Raw genomic sequence first — 20,709 nt, 5'->3', positions numbered from 1 at the left:
GGCCCCAGCACGGGGGGTGCCATCAGCCCCTGGCTCTCCGCAGCCAGCAGACTGAAGCAGTCTATGTTCTTATTCACCATTATTTGAAGCCCTGATATGAAACCCCAAATCTCCCAGCCCGGATGTCCAAAACAAGCCTGACTCTTCCTATTTCGAGGACTTCTATTTCTTTGGCTCTCCTTGCAAGCTGGAGCACAATGAGGATGAGTATCCCCAGGCCAGAAGGAGCGTTAGGACCGGTTACGTGCTGGGGAGCTGCTGGCTGGAGCAGAGTTTCATGGATTCATTTTGGTTTGTCTGTGGCAGCTGATGAGCGGTTCTCAACAAAGGCTTTCACTGACTCAGCTCTGGGCATGACTCATAAATCTCCTCTTCCCCTCTTGCTGATTTTTATAGGGATCTATTGTCCACACCCTGACCACACACTGTCCCCCCTCCATCACATTTTCTAATTGACTCAGGTTTTCACTGTGAAGCCTAAACTCTATAAAGGGGCCCTCCGAAGGGAATCTTGAGTGCTTGGAACATAACAAAGGTTGCAAGAATAATATGCCATGTGAGGCTGACCCTAACCTCCAGGTATCGAGACGATTTTTATTTTGGAAGCTCTTTGCTGACCAAACGATGTCATTGTCTATTTAATAACGAAGTTTCTAACTTTCTCTAGCCCCTCCTTCATTGCTATGGCCCTGTTCCCCTGAATAATGAATCATCAGACCCTTGCAAGGGGGACTCATGATTGTAACCGGCAGATAGAGCCTCAGTGCTGACCATTGGAGGAGCTTCTGGTATGATTTTCGTGCATTCATGGCAGGTCGCTGAGGTGGGGGGCTCATCTTGGTGATTTCTGGGAACTGGGCCCAGTGAAGCCCCCAGCAAGGCTCAGGAGGCCTTGCTGCCAGGGTGCCAGGGGGTGGGGACTTGCCAGAGTGGCCAGGGTGAAGGAAGGACCTGTCCACCTTGCATTTCCCAAGTCGAAGGATGTGCCAGGATGTGGCGAGCATTTCTCAGTTGGAGGGGAATTGGGACTGCAGGAGCGGGCGGCGCTCGCATTTTCACTGCCCGTTTCCTTTAGAAAAGCTATTTTTTTCCCCCAGCAAATGATTCATTGCAACCAAAACAACATTCCCGGGAGAGGAAGAATTAAAATGTGGAAGTCATTTCCTAGCCTCCCCCAAAGGACAAAGGGACAGCAGTAAGCATGGCAGTTCATCAGTGGCTATTTTACAAAGCCTTTCTGTTTCTTAAGTATAATGAGGAAAAATCGTTATCAAGTTCTCACGTACAAGATAAAGATGCTAATCCCAAACGACATGAGGTCCCCTCACCAGGGGCTGACTGGGAAGACAGGAAAGAACCCCCATCTAGGGGAAATGCATGTGCTTGCTGTTGCCCCTTTTGATTTCAACAAATTCTTGGTTTTAATGCTTTCTCTTTGTGATGAGCTAAATTCACCAGCTTTGGTCAGTATGGTGGAGAGAAATACTAGGATTCTCCAGCTAACGTGGGTCCAAGATTCAAGCCATTTCTCAGCCGGTTTGTAAGTGTCATGATTTCATTTTGTAAAAACAATGGCCTGGCCACCCAACAGGCTTATAATAGTCACTTGGAAGAAAATTCAAGATGATATGGAATTGGCTGTACAAAAAGTTAAAAAGTGGGGATCCCTGGGTGGCTCAGCGGTTTAGCTCCTGCCTTCAGCCCAGGGCCTGATCCTGGGGTCCCAGGATCAAGTCCCACATCGGGCTCCCGGCATGGAGCCTGCTTATCCCTCTGCCTGTGTCCCTGCCTCTCTCTCTCTCTATGCCTATCATGAATAAATAAATAAAAATCTTTTTAAAAAAAAAAAAAAAGGTTAAAAAGTAAAAGACCCTGAAAAGGAAGGCTGAGTAGTGATTCTTTCTGGCTCCCAGCCTGTTTCTGCAAATAAAGTTTTATTGGAACACAACCACACCCATTCATTTACATATCGTCTATAACAGCAGAGTTGAGTAGCTGCAGCAGAGACGGGTTGGTCTGCCTCTAAAATATTTACTAGGCAGCTCTTTACAGAAAGAGCACTGCCAACCCTTGTGTTAGTAGAATAACATACTTCCCATGTATATTGCATGAAGCCTTCTCTGGAGACCCAGTCCTTGGGGGTGTCTCTGTCACCTAAGGGTGTATGATTCCTTCGTCTCCTGTCTCACTGCTGACACACGGTGGGACCCGGGGCAGACGTGCCATGAGAAAACAGATAGGCTGCCGTTTGCTGATCCCTGTTCACCAAGGGCCAGAGTTGCAGTCCGTTGTATAGCAGTAAGTGGCTGTGAGAAAGAATGTTCTAGAACCCTTAGGGTAGAAATTTCACCAAGGTAATGAAAATGTCACTTGCACACTTCACTTCTGTTCTCTGGTTCGATTAAGGTCAATAGCTATTTCTTGAGGACATCCTCGGGCATTCTGTTTGTTCCATTCCCTTCTCTCCCTCCCACCCAGCCTGACAACAACCTAAGTCTCTGCCGAGTTACACTGGACGGCTGGGACAGGCTCACCACTCCAGGCAGTGTGTGTGCACGTCTGTCTTTCTGCCGTGCCTACACACACACAATGACTGGTAGACACAAGAACAATAATCCCACTCTGCTCAGACATTTTATTTTATTTTTTTTAAAGATTCTTATTTATTTGTGAGAGAGAGACAGAGAGAGAGAGAGGCAGAGACACAGGCAGAGAGAGAAGCAGGCTCCGTGCCGGGAGCCCGACACAGGACTCGATCCCAGGATGTCCATGATCGTGCCCTGGGCCAAAGGCAGGTGCTAAACCGCTGAGCCACCCAGGGATCCCCTGCTCGAAGACATGTTATAGGCTTAAGTACCAGTTTCTACGGCTAGCTGCTGAGCTGGTTATCATTACTGATAGTGTGATTAACAGTAGCCAGACATTTCTGAGGACTTATGTGTGCCCAGGGCCTGTGCCGGGGGTTTCTACAAAGGGCAGAAGCAGGGTTTCAGCCTGGGCCTGACAAGTGCAGGCCTCTGCTGCCTTTGCCCCTTCCCGGAGCTCCGAGACCCGGTGTGTCCCACTAGCCTGCCTGCTGTGGCAGCGGGTGTGGCTCTCGGCTCCGTCCCTGGAGGCTTCCCGAGCCCAGCCAGGGCTCACTGGCCTCGCGTGCTTACATCCTCCAGCTGGGCTGCTTCCTGGGTCCAGCCCAAGCTGCTTTACCCACCCCATCCTGCATGTTGGTCTCCACAGTCCTGCTTACCGGCAGCCACAGGTGGTCTCCGGAGGTGCGACAGGGGCACCCATCCATGGGTGCCTCTTGGTTGGCAAAATAGTCTCCCCATCAATACAGCCCTTCCTTTCTCTGGTCAGGAGCACCTCTCAGAAATGTTAGGCCTGTGTGGCCCCATTCACCCTGCAGTGACCTTCCTGCTGTGCAGAGAGCATGTTCACGGAACAGTAAGGCAGAGAAGAAGAAAGGATGGTCCTGGAGTCAGCTGCCTTAGCAGGGGCTCAGGCCCCCAGTGGGAACGTAAAGGCTAGGACAGTTAGGGGAGGCCAGCGTGTGATGGAGAGAACCCCCCTGGAGGCCTGAGCTGCTGGCAGCACGCTGGGCCCTGCCTGCACACATGCCTGCTGACATCCTTCTCCTTTATGGCCCACGTCATCTCTGCCTGGTGGATGCCAGCCCCACTTTAGCAATGAGGGAAACAGAAACTCATGGAGTTTAGGGACTTGGTCAAGGTCATAGAGTAAGTGGGTTGGAATTGAAATTTAAATCAGCCTGACTCTGATGTGGGAACCTCACACGTGCGCAGCAGGCTGTGGGTGAAGTGCCTGAGTCTGCTCCAAGAAGACAGCCCGGGGTTGGCTCTCCCGCAGGCCCTGTGTCCACGGGCAGGCTGCTCAGTCCTCCTGGGAGATGCTTCCGGGTACGACAGGGACGTAACCAGAGCCAGCCCATTCTACACATAGAACCGGATGGGGGTAAAATAAGATGATGGTGTTTCAGAATTTTGCCATGGCTGAGGGTTGGTGAGGGAGCCACCTGCCCCTCCTGAAGAGTCAGAGGGGCTTTTCCTTTACACAGAATAGTTTTGTTTTAATTCTTAGTCCTGAGGACATAGGTGCACCTTTAAAGGTACTTCGTGAGTACTGTTATTCTGGGTTAACCAAGATCATTGAGAGATTTGTGGGAGTCAGTGTTCTGCGGTCCCACCAGAGCTCAGGTAGGGCTTTGGCTCTGGCCCTGACCTTCCTTTCAACCCTGTCTGCCTGTCTGTCCCTCCCTTCCTTCTCTCCTTCATTCCTCCGATACTTACTGAGCACTCACTATGGGTAAGTCGCAGGGCTGGGCATCCTGGCAAGGTGTAAAGGTGCATTTTATCTCGTCCTTGCCATCAGTGAAGATAACCTGATTTTGAGTGTCTGCTGCGGGCCAGGCTAGGTACTCTCCCCTGTGCCAATGCAATTCTTTCGAGAATTGCCGCTGTCCTCTGAGGAACTCTCTGTCGCCTCTCTGATCAGAACCTCCAGTGCCTTCCCATTCACTCAGAGCAAAAGCCAAACTTTGTCCAGTCTCCCTGGTATGTATTCCCGTGGCTCCTTCCCTCAGGTCATATCTCAAACATGGTCTTACTAGGGAGACCTTCTGTGACCCCCTAAAATAGCAAAAGAGTAAGACTCCAGCCAGCCCAGTACAGCACTCCCTACCCCTGCCCCCACCCTGCATCAACTCTCCTTTATTTTTCTCCACAGAAGTTATAAGCAGTTGACAGTGTTTGCTTATTTATTTGCTTGTGACTTGCCCCCACTCCCCTACCCAACACCCACCCTCTAAGCACCATGAGAGCAGGGGCTTTGCAGGTTGCCCTAGCACTCAGGGAATACCCATTGAATCACTGAACATCATGTTAGTGCTTCAAGGAAGCCACTCCGTTACCTCTTCACAGAGAGAAGCCGAGTACATGGATCAGAGACCTCAACATGGTTACGACTCAGTTTTTCCCAAATTAGATTCTACACAATCTAGATTCAACACAATCCCAATCAAGGTTGCAGCAGGCATTTTTATAGAAATTGACAATGTAAATTCCAAAATTTGCAAGGAAATGCAAAGACCTAGAATAGCCAAGAATCTTAAATAAGAAGCACAAAATTGGAAAGCTCACACTACATTGCTACCAAGAATCTCTATAAAGCCAGAGGAGTTGAGATAGTGTGGAACTGACATAAAGATAGACAAATCCAAGGTGCCACAGAGTTAGGAAACAGAATAAGTTTCCCTAAACAGCAGGTTAGCTGTCTTCAGATAATATGCTCAATATGTTTCCAGGTGAAGTGCCTCTAAGTTTGAAGCAATGGCTCTGATTGTCAATCTGATAAAAGCTCAATAATTATGTATCCAACTCTAAAAACAGAGAAGATAGCATATTCATTGTACTTTTTTGAGATTGATAATTGGATCTACCACTTTAAATTTAGCAATTCTTCATTTGGAAAAGGACTATCTGAAAATTGAAGAAAAATATTGCACATGCCATGTGTAAATGTAACTAACATGCAGTTTAAAGACAAGTTTAAGGTACCTGGGTGGCTCATTCGGTTGAGCATCTGCCTTCACCTCAGGTCATGATCTCAGGATCCTGGGATCGAGCCCCACATCAGGCTCCCTGATCAGTGACGAGTCTGTTTCTCCTTCTGCCCCTCCCCCCACTCATGTTTTCAATCTCTCTCTCTCTTTCTCAAATAAATATTAAAAAAAAATAATAAAGCTAAGTTTGGCACTACCTTAGCCAGGTAGTTAAGGCCAATGTCATAGGGATAGATGCTGTTAACACCCTTGACATGATGTGATAAGAATGGCACTTTACCCCTTGTAGGCTTCCTCTAAAAACCCATATGCTCAATCTGACCATGAGAAAAAACATCAGACAAACCCAAATTGAGGGACATTCTACAAATCCTAAACAAGGAGAGTCTGAGAAACTCTCACATCTATGAGATGCCTAAGGAGACACGATGACTAAGTGTAATGTGGTACCCTAGATGAGATCTTGGGACAGAAAAAGGACATTAGGTAGAAACTAATAAATATTAATAAAGTGTGGACTTTATTTAATGATGTGTCAATGATGTTCATTAATTGTGACAAATGTACCATACTAATGTGAGGTGTTCATAATAAGGGATACTGGGTGCAGGATATGTAGGAACTCTCTGTAGTGCCTTTGCATTTTCTGTAAATGCAAAATAATTCTAAAAAGTAAAGTTTATTTCAAAAAAATATTTATCCTGTATATCTGCATGCTGCCGAGACCCTGTAGATAGATGGACCTGAATAAAGATTCTGTAAATATATATATAGGATCACAGGAGACATCTGACAAAAATGCCAATGCAATTCAACAGGGAAAGAAATGTCTTTTCAATAAATGACCCTGAAGTAACTGAATGTCCAGATTGGAGCAAGGAAAAAAAAAAAAAGATCCTTGACCATTGTTTTACATCAGACATAAAATTTAATTTGCGATGGACTATAGATCTAAATGTAAAAGCTAAAATAATAAAGCTTTTAGAAGGAAACAGGAGAATTCCTCATGACACTGAGGTGGCAGAGATTTCTGAGGACACAAAATCACTAACCATGAAATTAAAAATTTATAAACTGGACTTTATCTGTTCACCAAGAGATACCATCAAGAAAGTGCAAAGGCCAGCCACAGACTGGGAGAAAATGTTCACAAATTGATCTCTAGATCTGGCAAAGTTCCGTGGGCAGAAGAGAGAAACCTCTACAAACCAGTACAAGGAAGACAAATGGCCCAATTTTTAAAGAAAAAAGAAAGAAAAATAATGGGCAAAAAACTTGGACATCTCACTGAAGAAGCTATCTTGGTGGTCAATAAGCACATGAAAAGATACTCAGTGTCATCAATCATGAGGGAAATGCAAATTCAAATCCCAGTGAGATCCCACAACACACCCGCTAGAATGACTGAAAGTAAGAAACCAATACCAAGTGTTGGCAAGAATGTGGAACCGCGGGAACTCTCACATGCTCCTGGTGCAAATGTAAAATTGTGCGGTCACTTTGGAAAACAGTTGGCAGTTTTTGATAAACTAAGCATATGGCCACCCTATAATATAGCAATTATACTCCTACCTGGGTATAAACACCCAAGAGAATGAGCACTTATTTCCACCAAAAGACTTGGGTCTAACTTACACTGGTGATGTTAATTTTGACCCCTAGGGAAGGTAGTGTCTGCCAACCGCCCCCAGTTATAAAGTTACCATTCTTCTTTGTAGTTAATAAATATATTGAAGGAGATACTTTATGCAGATATCCTGAGTCTTCTCAAACTTTTGCATATTAATTTCAACATCCATCAATGGATCTTGCCTGCAAAAATTATTACTATGGGGTACTGATGTGATTTTCTATTTCCTATATTCCTTTTACCTTTATGAATTGGAGTTGTTCTGTAAGGGAGATCTGTCCCCCTCCCCAACTGCCCATTGATTATCCGGTTAATGATTTGTATCCTTATGGACTCAAGAAGTTTCTTCTGTAGGTTACAGTCTATCATTACCGACTTTGTGACTTAAATAGTTCCAAGGATCTTCTCTGCTAGTCTCTCTTTCCTCAGCCTCTCATCACGATTGTGTTATTATTTCTTGAGTGTTTAGTTCCTAGATGCAGATGCTTATACTTCAAATTTGGGGAAATGTAAAAGGTTTTGAAAGGTTCCAAATAGTTTGTGTTCCAGAAAATCCAAGAAACCCAGAACTGGAGGAGTTCTCATAAATGAACATTACTGAGTATCCTTCCTGTTCCACTTCACACCTTTCCACCCTCCTCTGTACCCGGGGCTCCCCCATACGGATGACATCATGGGCCCCCTGCCTCACCCTTCTGGGTGGTGTATCCAATAGGTGACACCAGCGGGACAGGATGGGCAGAGAGTGAGGTGAGGTATTTATTCCCTTGACTCCCCTCTTAAAAGGTTTCTTCAGGCTGGCTGCATCCTTCCACCAAATGCCCCCTACCCTATAGGACACACTCCTTCCAGATTTGGGAAACTATTTCCTTCTGATCCCTTCACTCTCAGGGGGGTTAACAGCTCGTCTGATACTAACCCTAGGTAACCACACCATCCCTCCTGGTTCCCCTAAACCCCACCCACACCTTTCTGTCGAAGTCCTGTCTCCTGTTGGGACTTTGACTAATAGATCTCATAAATATCTAATGCACTTAGAATATGTGGTTGTCCAGAGTGAAGATTCTATAGTATCCCTCCATTATTCACTCTGGGGGTTAATCACATCAGCAGTTATCTTCTCACCTCCATACAGAATCTTCTCTGCCTTCACTTAAGCTCCATGTTCTCTTCCCTGGTTCTGTGTGATCATGAAAAAAAATTTTTTTTGCTCAAAATCCTACGCAATTGAGAGGAATAGGTGCCGCCTCTTAAACTTGTCTACTGTTCCTTTAACCAGACCTCACAGGAAAGATTTTCTCCCCTTTCTTTTGTGCTTTTGGGCCCTAATTTCTCCACATCATGAAATAAAAGGATGGCTCAAAAATGAGGGTAGGGGGTTACAGCCATGTTCCTCGCAGCACTACTGGTGGTAGTCAAAAGGTGGAAGCCACTCAGTGCATGGACAGATGACCGGGATAAATAAAAAGTGGTATAAACACACAATGGAAGGTTATTCAGTCTTTTTTTTAAAGATTTATTTATTTTATTTATTTATGATAGACACACAGAGAGAGAGAGAGGCAGAGACACAGGAGGAGGGAGAAGCAGGCTCCACTCCGGGAGCCCGACACGGGACTCGATCCCGGGACTCCAGAGTCACGCCCTGGGCCAAAGGCAGGCACTAAACCGCTGAGCCACCCAGGGATCCCCAAGATTATTCAGTCTTAAAAAGGAAGAAAATCCCCATACATGCTATGATGTGATAAATCTTAAGGACGTTATGCTAAAAGTGAAATCAGCTTGCCACAAAAGGACAACAGTAGTTGTCCTGTATGATTCCACCTGTGTGACAAATGTAGAATAGTCAAATCCATAGAGACAGAGAGAGTGGTGATGGCAAAGTCTAGGGGAGAGGGAATGGGGAGTCAGTGAAGGATGGACACAGAGTTGCAGTTTTGCAAGAAGAAAAGAGTCCCTCAGATGGTGGTGATGGTTGCACAAGAGCAATGCACTTAACGCTGTTGAACTGTCCACTTAAAAGTGATACATTTTATGTAATGTGTATTTCACCACAGTTGTTTTAGTATTAAAAAAAAAAAAAAGAGGGAGGAGCCTGTGGGTGGCTCTGAGGTCATCATCTCAGGGTCCTGGGATTGAGCCCTACTTTGGGCTCCCTGCTCAGCAGAGAGTGTGCTTCTCCCTCTCCCTCTGCCTCTTTCCCCCTCCTTATGCTTGCTCGCTCACTCTCTCTCTCTCTCTCAAATAAATAAAATCTTAAAAAAAAAAAAAGGCCCATGAGGAGGGCATGGGAGACAATAGGCTCAGTGACAAGACAGTAAGGATCTGAGTGTGGAGCCCCTGTGGCAGGTACTCCTGGGGAACTTGGCTTAGGTGTCTTCTCATCACACACCTGCCATTGAGCAGAATGGTGTAGACAGGGGTCAGGTGACAGGAATCAGGCACGGGAACGGGAGGGATAGGGGAGAAGAGGAAGTGGGTATAGGTCATCAAGGTTTCATGGATTCAGGAAATGTTTAAGGACAAATATAAGACAGAGAAGACGTGGCTGATAAAGAACAGCTATTAGTCACTTGTAAGTTTTCATTTATGACTAAGCAATCCCAGTAATCCCAGTAATTGCAGGATTCCAGAACCTCAGGAAAGCAGAGTGAAGCCTGCATCCCTCCCTCAAACATGCTCTTCCCAGGGGCACCTGGCGAAGGCCTTGGCTCGGCTGGGTGCTCGCTCACGTCCTGCCCACATGGGCAGCCAGCACGTCCCTGGGAGCACAGATCTGGGGTCGTGCATCACTAAAGAAGGTGACACCACTTTTTTCGCATCTTAAAACTGAACAGATTCCACCTGGAAAGCATTAAGCACAGGCCTGTGTACAGATGAATTAAAACCCCATTTTAATTACGCTGCAAACCTCAACTCGGGACGGCCGTGCCTCCCGAACCTATCACTAAAGCGAGGCTGTGGGTGACTGAATGGAGCAGGGTGTGCGCACGCTGAGTGTGCGCGTGTGGAGCTGCAGAATTCTCCCTCCCTGTCGGGCTCCCACCCATCCCTGTGCACCTGTCGGACCCACATCACAAAACCAGTTGATCTTAGACAGATCCGTGTGCCCCATTAAAAAGTATCTGCTACTTGAAGTTTCGAGGGTGTTGGTGCGGTCGCAGAGTGTCGGTTTGGGCCTCCTGACTTCAGACCCTCTGGGAAGAGGAGTGTGTGGGCACTGGTGACTCAGCTCTTCTGGGGTCCCCACCCTGATCCCACTCACTCTGCCCCCTCGGCCACCACGGCCTTCACCTCCAGTTCCCCCCGCAGGCTCTGGCCTCGTGGGCCACCCTCCGAGTGTTTCTGCTCCCAGGGCTGCCTGGAGGGGGCGCACCCCAGACACGCGGGACTGTGGGACACGTGTGAATGAAATAAGGAGTCAGAGCCATGGCTCTGAGGCGTGAAGACACAGGCCTACGTGTGGCAGAGGAACCCACATCTGTGGGCCTTAAGACATCCAGCCAGCCGCCCCGGAGAGTACAGGCTCTGGGCAGTGAGGGAGTCTCTGATGCCTTTGGGCTGCGAGAACATTCCTGGATTGTTACTTAATTTTTTCGCATTTGTGTGCCTTGACTGTCTAGGGAAGTGTAAATGCCTTGAAGGACTATGGGTTGTCATATTTTGGGGCCCCGTTTCTTCCTGGCTGCATGTAAGCAGGGTTTGTGTATTTGAGTGAACAGATGTATAAATGCGGTCCTTCGTAATGTCATAGGCACCTTGCAGGTTAAGGTCTGAGATAAACAGACACTTCACTGAGCTGGATCTAGACAACAGTTGTCCAAGTGTGATCTGGGGATCCCTGGGGGGGGGGGTCCAGGAGGTCAAAACAACTTTCCTAATATTAACACATTCTTTGCCTTTTTTATTCTCGTGAATATAGTGAACTTTTCTAGAAGCTCCTTGACATCTGATGATTATATGGCCCTGATACCTAATGGAATGAAGGCTCTCATATTTAAGATTTCTCACTTTAACCCACATACACAAGAACTCTTTGGTGTCCTCAGTAATTTTTGAGAGTGTAAAGGGTTTTACTGGAACCAGAAAGTTTGAGAACCTCTAGGCTAAGGCTGGGGCGGGGGAGGGGGGGCGTTAGATAGGACCAAAATGATGACACCTTGGTAGACCTAAGAAAGGTCTAGAAGCAGACAGTAATCCTCTGTTCTCTTTTGCAGGAAAAACTGCATAGAAAATCTAATGGATGAAGATGAGAAAGACAGGGCAAAGAGGTAAGAAGGAGCGGCTTTCCTGCCTCAGTGTGTTCCATGTGGTCTGCCAGGGTCAAATGTGCTTGTCCTCAGCGTGGATGAGAACACCAGCAAGACAGGCCATTGGGGGACATGCTTTTGGTATCCACCATCCTTGAAATATAGCAGTGCTCTACTAAAAAAAAAAAAAAATAATGTAGACCAGCTCCCTCAATTTTCTTCCTTATCCTGAAATTCCTCATTGTTCGGGACTTGCCAAGTGGCTTATATTTTTCACATGTTTGTATATTAACCTTGGTAACCTGGGTCTCCTTTCAGAGGCCACTGAAGTTTACTGCTTTTCCAGCACAGAGACTGCTTGGTAAGGCAGCCTGACTGGAGCCAGGCATGACTGGTTTCAAATCCCAGCCCCACTGTGGCAGCTGCCTGGCTTTGGACAATAATAGGAATCCTCTTTCCCATACGTCGAACACATAGTAATCATCCCTGTGCGATAAGCACTTCCATGTATCCTGCCTCAGTTTCTTCATCTGTACTTGGAGATCCCACCCCTTACGCCATTGTGGTGTTGGCCAGAAATACTAGCTCGGTAGCTGGCGTGTCAGAGCTGTTTAACCCAATCCTTGCTTATTCCTTCACTGGGCACCTACTGAATACCTACTGTTTTTAAAGTGGAGTCATGAAGTTGATAGTTTGAAGGTAAAGAGCCGTGGAATATTATCAACATCACACAATTCGCCCCTGTGGGCAGTTCCTGTGCTAGGCTTCAGGGAAATAAAGGTGACATGAGGAGGACACAGGTGAAGGGAGGTGGTTGGTAAGTGACTACAGACCATCAGGCTGCAGGTGACAGGCCCAGCAACAGAGTGTGCTCTCTGGGGAAAGCCTTCACTCACAGGCCCAAGGATGAGCCTTCTTCCTCCATATGATCTCTGTCTGCTTCTGCCACTGTGTGTGTGTGTGTGTGTGTGTGTGTGTGTGTGTGTGTGTGTGTGGCAGGACCCTCAGTCCTCTGCAACGGGCCCTCAGACAGCTGCAGAGCTGAAGGGTTTGCTCACTTCCCTTCACAGCACCTACTGCCTGGTTTCACTTACAGAATCATCCACTTGCAAATGGAGGAGCCCTCAGAGGTCCCCCAGTTCGGTGTCTGCCTTTCATGTCACCTGTTGAGGGGAAAGGGTGGCAGGCATGAGAACAAATCCCCAGCCACTCCAGGCCTGCTGGATGTAAATCTGTGGGGCACAGCAGGAGTCTGAACTGCTTGTTAACTCCCCAAGTATTTCCTTAAAGAAAAGTCAGGGAGCAGGGTAGACGGCCAGAGGTGTGGGTGAAACAGGTCAGCCAGGAGTGAGGGTTGTTAACACTGGAGGGTCAGCACTGGGGGTTCATCAGACGCTTATCTCTACCTGTCCATGTTTAAAAATTTTCTCAGGGCCTGGGTGGATGCCATCGGTTGAGCATCTGACTCTTCGTTTTGGCTCAGGTCATGATCTCAGGGCCATGAGATCGAGCCCCGCGTGGGGCTCTGGGCTCAGTATGGAGTCTGCTTGAGATTCTCTCTCCCTCTCCCTCTCCCTTTCCCTCTGCACTTCCCCACAAAAAGAAAAGAATTTTCTCTGATAAAAATCTAAATAGACAACAATTCAAATAACACCCCCAATTTATTTGGAAGTAACATGCCCTTCTCTTGGCAGTGGGAAACTGCCACCGCCCACAGTGGTGCTCTCAGACCTTAAACCACAACCTCTAAGGGTTGCAAAATCCACCTGGTCCCAAGTAACAAGTGGATGAACAAGACTAGCCCAGACCAGACGAGGTTGGAATCTTCCTGCCCTCTCTCATGGGCAGGCGGACTTCCAGTTCTTTCCTCTGGGTGTTTGGCCTCTTGGTCTCCTCACAGGTAGCTGTGGAGTGGGTGCAGGGGCAACACCAGCCCAGTTGCAGCTCGTGAATTCCAACAGACCCTCCCCACTGTCAGCTTCCACTTCCTCACCTGTAACACCACACAGTCATTTCTGTCCTGTCCTCCTCCATGGTTATTTTGGGAATCAGCCACAAAATACACAAAGAAGCTCCTGTGTGTGTGTGTGTGTGTGTGTGTGTATGTGTTAATTGTTACATGTATGTAAAAATGTAGGACACAGGGCCCTGGATGGTTCAGTTGGTTAAGTGTCTGCCTTCAGCTCAGGTCGTGATCCCAGGGTCTAGGGATTGAGCCCTGCGTTGGGCTCCCCGCTCAGCAGGGAGTCTGCTTCTCCCTCCCCCCCCCCCCCCCCCCGCTCATGATCTCCTTCTCTCACACACACTCTCTCTCTCTCAAATAAATAAAATCTTAAAAAAAAAAAAAAAAGGAAAATGCAAGACACTAATACATTGACAGGGTATTCTCATTCTCAGCAACATGAAAAGGTCAGCGGCGGTGGCCGGCAGCCACGGAGTGCTTCCTCTGAGCCCTAATCCTTTGATGCTATGTTCTTTTCTCTGCATTATCACATATCATCCCAACATCCCTCTGAAGTGTGTTTCACTATTATTCCCATTCTACAGATGAGGAGAGGAAGGCTTAGTAACTCATCAAACATCATAAAGCTCTAACAAGTGGCAGGAGTGGAAGTTAAATAAAGGCTTCCTGACCTCAGACTCTGTGCTTACTCCCAGATCACGGCACACCCCTTCACGTAGGGACTGACCAGTCACTCTGGCAAGCCCAGGTGGACAGCTGTATTGTGCTGTGATTTTGGAGTCAGTGGGAGTCTGCTGCTACCATCCTCATCTTCAGGTCACCTCTCAGCCCCCCAGTCCTAGCCCTGCCTCTACTGCACTGCTTACCTCGAAATCCAGAGGAGATGAAATGCTACAACACTCAGGGGTCACCAGATAGAGACATCCCAACAAAACCTCTTCTAAAAGTTCTTAGAAATAAATCAGATCGTACCCAGTTTCTTTCCATTCATTCCCACCCCTGTTTGCTCTGAGCTGTGGGTACCCACAGCCCCACATTGCCTGTTCGGGATGTGTGCCCACATCTGGGATAGTGAGGCTGCTGGCCAGCCTTCACCCCCTCTTGACCTCAGATGGGGAAATAGGTCTAGAATGTTTGGTAATACCCAGATCTGTTGCCAGAATACCAGCAATAATGCAGTAGCCTTCATAACACTTGGGGAGAAACCAGGACAAAATGACCCACTATCCTAAGATTATATCCTTTTTGAAGCCTCTAACTCTAGCAGGTTTGGTAGCAGCATGGGAGGCCCTTCCCCTAATCCCACCTAGAGGCCTGATAGGAATAGTTTTCACTCACATGATGGTCTTTTTTTTTTTTTTTTTTGATGAGATTAGAAATGCTCGGCTTCAGCTCAAAAACCCTCATTGTCTCCAGAAAACACGCGCTGTGTTGGGCAAGGTTTCCAAAGCTTTAGGGAATTCATGGTTTGTTTGGATTGTTTGATCGAGTATTCTGAACCAGGACACAGTTCCACTTCTGTGAATTTCCGTGTAAATCCAGTGAGTATTGAGTGCCCATTGTGTGTCAGGACTATTTGCTGTTTTCTTTGGGGAAGATGCAAAAAACATGGTCCTTGAACTCAAAAAAGGAAACAGTTTGAAGGAGAGACATTTGGAATCCCTAGATAATGAGGTTCACAGCTGACCATTTTGGGGTCCAGTCATACATACACATGTATTTCTAATTCTGGCGTGACATAGTTTTGGTGTGTGTGTGTGGGGGGGGGGTCATCCAGGAAGCGGTGCAGTGGGCAGGAAGTACATAGCTTAGAATGAGACAGGCCTGGCTTAGACTCCTGACACTTACACTTTCTGTCCTCAGATGAGCTACTGCACTTCTCTTAGCTGCAGTTTCTTCCTCTGCCAAATGGGGGTGAAAATAGTAGCAACTTCTTTGTAGGGTTATGGCTGGAACTAAATGCAGCTGTTTGTAAGCCCCCAGCACACTGCAGAGAACACAGCAACACCAAGGTGCCTGGAGCACTCGCTGTGAGCCTGCAGCATTTTACATGCATGAACTCTGTGATCCTCACAGCAGCTCTGCAACCTAGGGAAGCAGAGAGAGTTTTTTTGTTTGTTTTTTTTTTTAAGATTTTATTTACTAAAAGAAAAAAAAAGATAAAGAATAAAAAAAGATTTTATTTACTTATCCATGAGAGACAGAGAGAGAGGCAGAGACATAGGCAGAGGGAGAAGCAGGCTCCATGCAGGGAGCCCGATGTGGGACTTGATCCCAGGACCCCTGGATCAGACCTGAGCCAAAGGCAGACGCTCAACCACTGAGCCACCCAGGTGCCCCTAAAGTTGGACTTCAGCGGGAATTCCAGCACTACAACCGAGAAGCCTATACGTGTATGAACCTTTGAGAAAGCAAGCGTTGCAAAAGGAAAAGCTTTAGCCATTGGGAGGCTGTTCCTTTCTCCTGGTTCCCCCAGGGGTAGTTTATCAATGTGGACCAATGACTGAGACCATTCACTCGCCCTCCCATCAATATTTGTTAACTAAGTCAGTATTAAGCAAGTGGAAGAGAAAGAGGAGGGTACATAGCATTACTGTGCCCTCAGAGGGCTTTGGGCAAGTTAGAGAGGCATTCTGGAAAACCAGCATAAAGGAGGAAGCACATCCTGCAGGGTCTGTGTTGAGCAGAGCTGGGATGCTGATCAGGATTCATAAGCTCTATTTTTCAGCCACATGCTCTTTGGTGGAGAGAAATATGGTGAAGAGGAGGAGACTGACCTCATCTTATTATTTCATTTCTCTGGTTGTAAATTCTGTAGGTCTGAAAGGAAAAGCTGGTCCGATCCATTGAGGAGGACTCCAGCTCCGTGCACACTCCCTGATGCCCCTGGGTGCGGGCTCGGTGCCGAACGAGAAGGCTGGCCTTGGTCTTGATATGTCGATGTTTCCAGCTAGAGCCGATAGTGCTAATTCTGCTGGGATTTTCTTTCATAGGCTCTTGACTGGGAGTTATGCACATCATTGTAAGCCCCGACGCAGGGAAAATATGGCAGTAAAAAAACGTTGAGACTTCCTTTCTGCTTGTTTTATTTGGTGATTAAGGCAGCAGCAGGCATTACGAGAGCATAGAGGTATCAGGACACACGATTCATTTATATTACCCCGTAATTTCCAGATGAGTGAATCTGTATTCCAAACAAAGGGAAAAAGTAGAACCGTACTCGCAAGCAGAATGCTAATTCTTACTGTGGCCCAGTAAACAGCAGAATGGAAAAGAGGCCTCCCTCCCTTCGAGGCTCTTGGCTTCTACCCTGGTGGGGTACTTTGGTCGGCTAAGAATTGTCAGAAGGAGAATTGTGTGCCTGGTAGGCTTAGAAACTTGGGAAAGTCTTAGCTCAGGGACACCCAGAGAAGTCTGGAACCTCTCTGGGAGCATCTGAGGCGAAGAGGAATTCACCAAAAGCCCTTTCAGTAATTTCACTAAATTTTGAAAAAGGAAGGTCAGAAGTCCACCATTTTGAAAAAGCTTCTTTTCTGCAGGAAAAGCTAAATATCCCTTTGAGAATTTCAGTGACAAGTTGCTAAGGCTTGCGCTCCCGTGAAATTCTCCCTGTGTGACTGTTAAGTAAGGCTCACTAGAAAATGAGGCCAGCTTCCCATTTGGCCTCGACATTTTCTGATAACTCTGGTTAAGAGTAAAGATGTCCCGGTTACATCTCAGAAGAAAAGAATACCACTGGCCGAGCTCAGCCATCCCACAAACGCTTCGCCAAGTCTCTGCATCAGAAAACATACTCCAAAATTCTCTGTGAGATGAGGGCAGCACCAGCCTGACCCATCTGGCTCCACGGGGGGTGGCTTTTCTCTCCACACACCCAGGTGGCATTCTCTCCTTGAATCGAGCTCCTGAGCTCAGAGGTGTCTCTAGCCCCCACCATCTGGGTATGCAGGAGGCTGCCCGGCTTATGGACATGAGGAGGTGTACACCTGCCTGGGCACAGCAGGGGACAGCTGATCTTAAATGGACCTTGCTTTATGCCTTAAAGGGAAAAATCTGAGGAAATGCCCCCCCAAAACAAGTTTGGGCCATGCTCTTTACTTTTTCTCCCTTTCGGAGAGTTTCAGGGCTCCTTAGCACATTAAAAGTGCTAAGATGGCGATTAGCAAATAACCCAAAATCTGTTCCATTTTATGGAACTGTGAATTTAGAAAATTATCTGGGGAAAAAAAAACAAAATCAGTAACAACGAAAAATAACCTTCTCTGGCCATAGTCCTTCTTTTTTCTCTAAGTAACTCTTCACAACTTTCCATGAAGACCTTTTACCCAATACTATCTTATATCAACTTTATTTGCATCATTTTTGTGCATTTTCTTACATATGAAAAAGCACCAAAATGACATTTGAAAAATACAGAAAGGTATAAAGAAATCAACAAAGCTCATTTATAATCATCACTACCTAGATGTAGGCACTGTTCATATTTTGACATATTTCCCATCTCATTTTTCTACCACACCCATCAAACTTTAACAGGAATACTCCCACAGGGTCCCTGTTAATGTGGCTGACCAGACTCCAATTTATTCCTCATGGAAGTTCACCTTTCACGGATGGGACTGTCTTAATGTGGAAGATATTTAAAATTTATGTCATGCCCGTGAGCGTTGCCTTGTTAGAGTTGCCTCTCTGGATGTCGACAGTGAGCACCTACTTGATCTCTTTCAATTCTACAGGAAACTCTGAGTTCCTTTGTCAACCACTCCATCTGTTGCAGGTACCCTGAAGACTTTTGTGAAAATTTCACAAGAAGTGTAAGACCTAATCCTGATAAGCACTCTCAGACAGGTTCATTTTGCCCGGTTTATAAGACTCAGGTTTGAGAGGCCTGGTCTGCATGCTGATCGGTTTCTGTCCCATCCTATAATGTGGAACTAGTTAGCCGGGTTTAGACACACCAGAATTTCTGCTCTAGAAGAAATCTTGGGCATCGCTGAGTCTTTGCCGTAGGCACTATCTCTCCTGGGTTGTCTGTTGCTGTGTAACGAGCCTCTCCAAAATGTACAGGATAAAAGTGACATCATTCATTTGCCCGTGGATCTTCAACTTGGGTGGGGCCTGACAGGGAATGCCTGTCCCTGTTCCCTGTGGTCTCAGCGAGAGCAGCTCAAAGATGGTGGCCTGGGTGGGGGCACCTGGGTGACTCAGTCAGCTGAGCATCCACTCTTTCTGCTGGGGCTCTGATCACATGGGTCATCAGATCAAGCGTGCCTTGGGCTCTGCGCTCAGCAAGGAGTCTGCTTGAGATTCTGTCCCCCTCCCCCTTCCCCCACACGCATGAACACACGTGCTCTCTTTCTCTAAGATAAATAAATCTTTAAAAAAAATGGTGGGCTGGAACCACCTGAAGACATGCTTTCTCCCATTAGTGGCTAGTGGTTGATGGAGGCTGTCAGGGAGACTGTGGCTTTCCACATGGAGGTGTGGTGGCGACCTCACAACACGTGACTGGGTTCCAGGGCAAACATTCATGGGCGAGAGAGCCAGAGGGGAGCTGCATTGTCCTCTTACTACCTGGCATTGGAAGTCAAGCAGTTCCTTGTGCTACATTCTATCCCCCAGATGCAAGTCACCAAGGCCAGCCAACCCATACTCAAGGAGGCCGGGGGGTGGGAGGTGGGGGTGGGGAACTCATCTTTCAATGGGGGGAGTTTCAGAAAAATTTTAATTCTCTGGTTTGAAATCACCATGTCAATGTCCTCACTGTTTTATTAGAGGAAACAGGCCTGTGGAGGTTGGTGTACTTGCCTATTCTCTCCTGGCATAGGTAGCAGAACCAATATGAGAACTTCTGGAAATTTGTCTAATGCCCCTTAAGCTAAGCTGTATCATCCTGATTCTCTGCTACCCCAACCACTCTTCTTCCAGTGGTGACTGTAAGTGTGAAAGTAACATGCCTCATGAAATGCCTTTAGCTCCTCACCGTGGAGACTCTCTGTAGGAAGAAGTTACTCTACATAGAACTGAATACTTACAGACCTATTGTTATACCTATTACTCAAAAATTTGGCTGCTCTAGGTAGCAAGGGCAGCCCACTAGTGCTTCTATCACCAGTTCTAGCCACTGGTTTTCAATTCTGTTGGTTAGCTTTTGATTTTTTCAGCTTTTACTCCATTTGGCCAACTAAAGGCGATTCAGAGAACATCTTCTGTTTTCCCTCATCAGCATGTTCCATCTACTCAGTTAACAAAACTAGACTTCTTGGGGCCAGTTTAAAAGATGGCAACCTCAGAATTCAACATCAGGTAGAGATCCTGGTGTGGAAGTGTGTCAGATGTTATGGGTAGCATCTCACTGGATGCTTGAGGGGCTTACACAGAAGGCACCACCAGCCCAACCTGTCTGCACATAAAGTAGATTTTTTTAAAAGATTTTATTTGTTTATTCATGAGAAGGAGGCAAAGACATAAGCAGGGGGAGAAGCAAATACTCCTCAGGGAGCCTGATATGGGACTTGAACCCAGAACCCCGGGATCATGATCTGAGCCAAAGGCAGGTGCTCAACCACTGAGCCACCCAGGTGCCCCTGCACATGAAGTAGATTAAAAGTAGATTAAAAGAGTCCACTCATGATGATAGTAATTTTTTCCTCTTTTCACTGACTTTATTTTTATTCCTGATCTAGTTCACAGATCAGGAGTTCTGATACAGTGATTTTTCATTTCTTCCATTTGGGAAACAGGATTTTTGGTGACATAAAATTCACCTGCATCACTGTTGTGTGCCTTTGTGAATTTACAGAGGACTGAGGACACAAACCTACAGGAACACATCTACATTCACTTGCATGCTCAAATTCCCCATTCTGGCCATGAGGCCTCTCCTAGGAGGATGCAAGATCAATGTCTTCTTTCCTGGTCTGTGCCATAAGCTTCTCAGAAAGACCTGCTCCCCATCCAGCTACAGCTCTCCCTCATCAGTAGCTAAGTGTAAAGCCCAGTCTTGCACACTCAGTATGCCTACCTGTGATCATCTCCTCACCAAGAAGGACGGGAGAGAAGCATTGAGCATAGTTTATATAATATGCCTCATGAAATCCCCCAACAGAAGGGCCTTCAAAATTCCACCTATAGGAGAAATGAAAGAGGGGTGTGTTTGTGTGTACCTGTGTACATATGTGTGTTCCTCTTCTGCAAGACTTGACTTTGAAACCATGGTCCTCTCCCACACCCTTTCTGCAGTGTCTCCTTCCTTGAGTTCTCTTGATAAGCAGGGTCACCTCATAAGAAT

The 20,709-nt window shown here is 46.8% G+C and overlaps 1 protein-coding gene across 2 annotated transcripts in view; it reads left to right on the top strand.

The window, feature by feature from the left end:
• Positions 1-20,709, top strand: part of NPAS2 (neuronal PAS domain protein 2) — a 158,785-nt gene that overhangs the window by 61,810 nt on the left and 76,266 nt on the right. For both annotated transcript variants that reach the window (XM_038550993.1, XM_038550992.1), the window contains exon 2: positions 11,423-11,476. In XM_038550993.1, the coding sequence (XP_038406921.1) occupies positions 11,445-11,476 (32 nt within the window). In that variant the 5' untranslated portion in view covers positions 11,423-11,444. The remainder of the gene's footprint in view (positions 1-11,422; positions 11,477-20,709) is intronic.

This window comes from Canis lupus, chromosome 10, assembly GCF_011100685.1.
Source record: "Canis lupus familiaris isolate Mischka breed German Shepherd chromosome 10, alternate assembly UU_Cfam_GSD_1.0, whole genome shotgun sequence".
In the NCBI taxonomy this organism is placed as follows: Eukaryota; Metazoa; Chordata; class Mammalia; order Carnivora; family Canidae; genus Canis; species Canis lupus.
The sequence above is the reverse complement of the archived record's forward strand: the minus strand, read 5'-3'. Positions and strand labels throughout refer to the sequence as shown.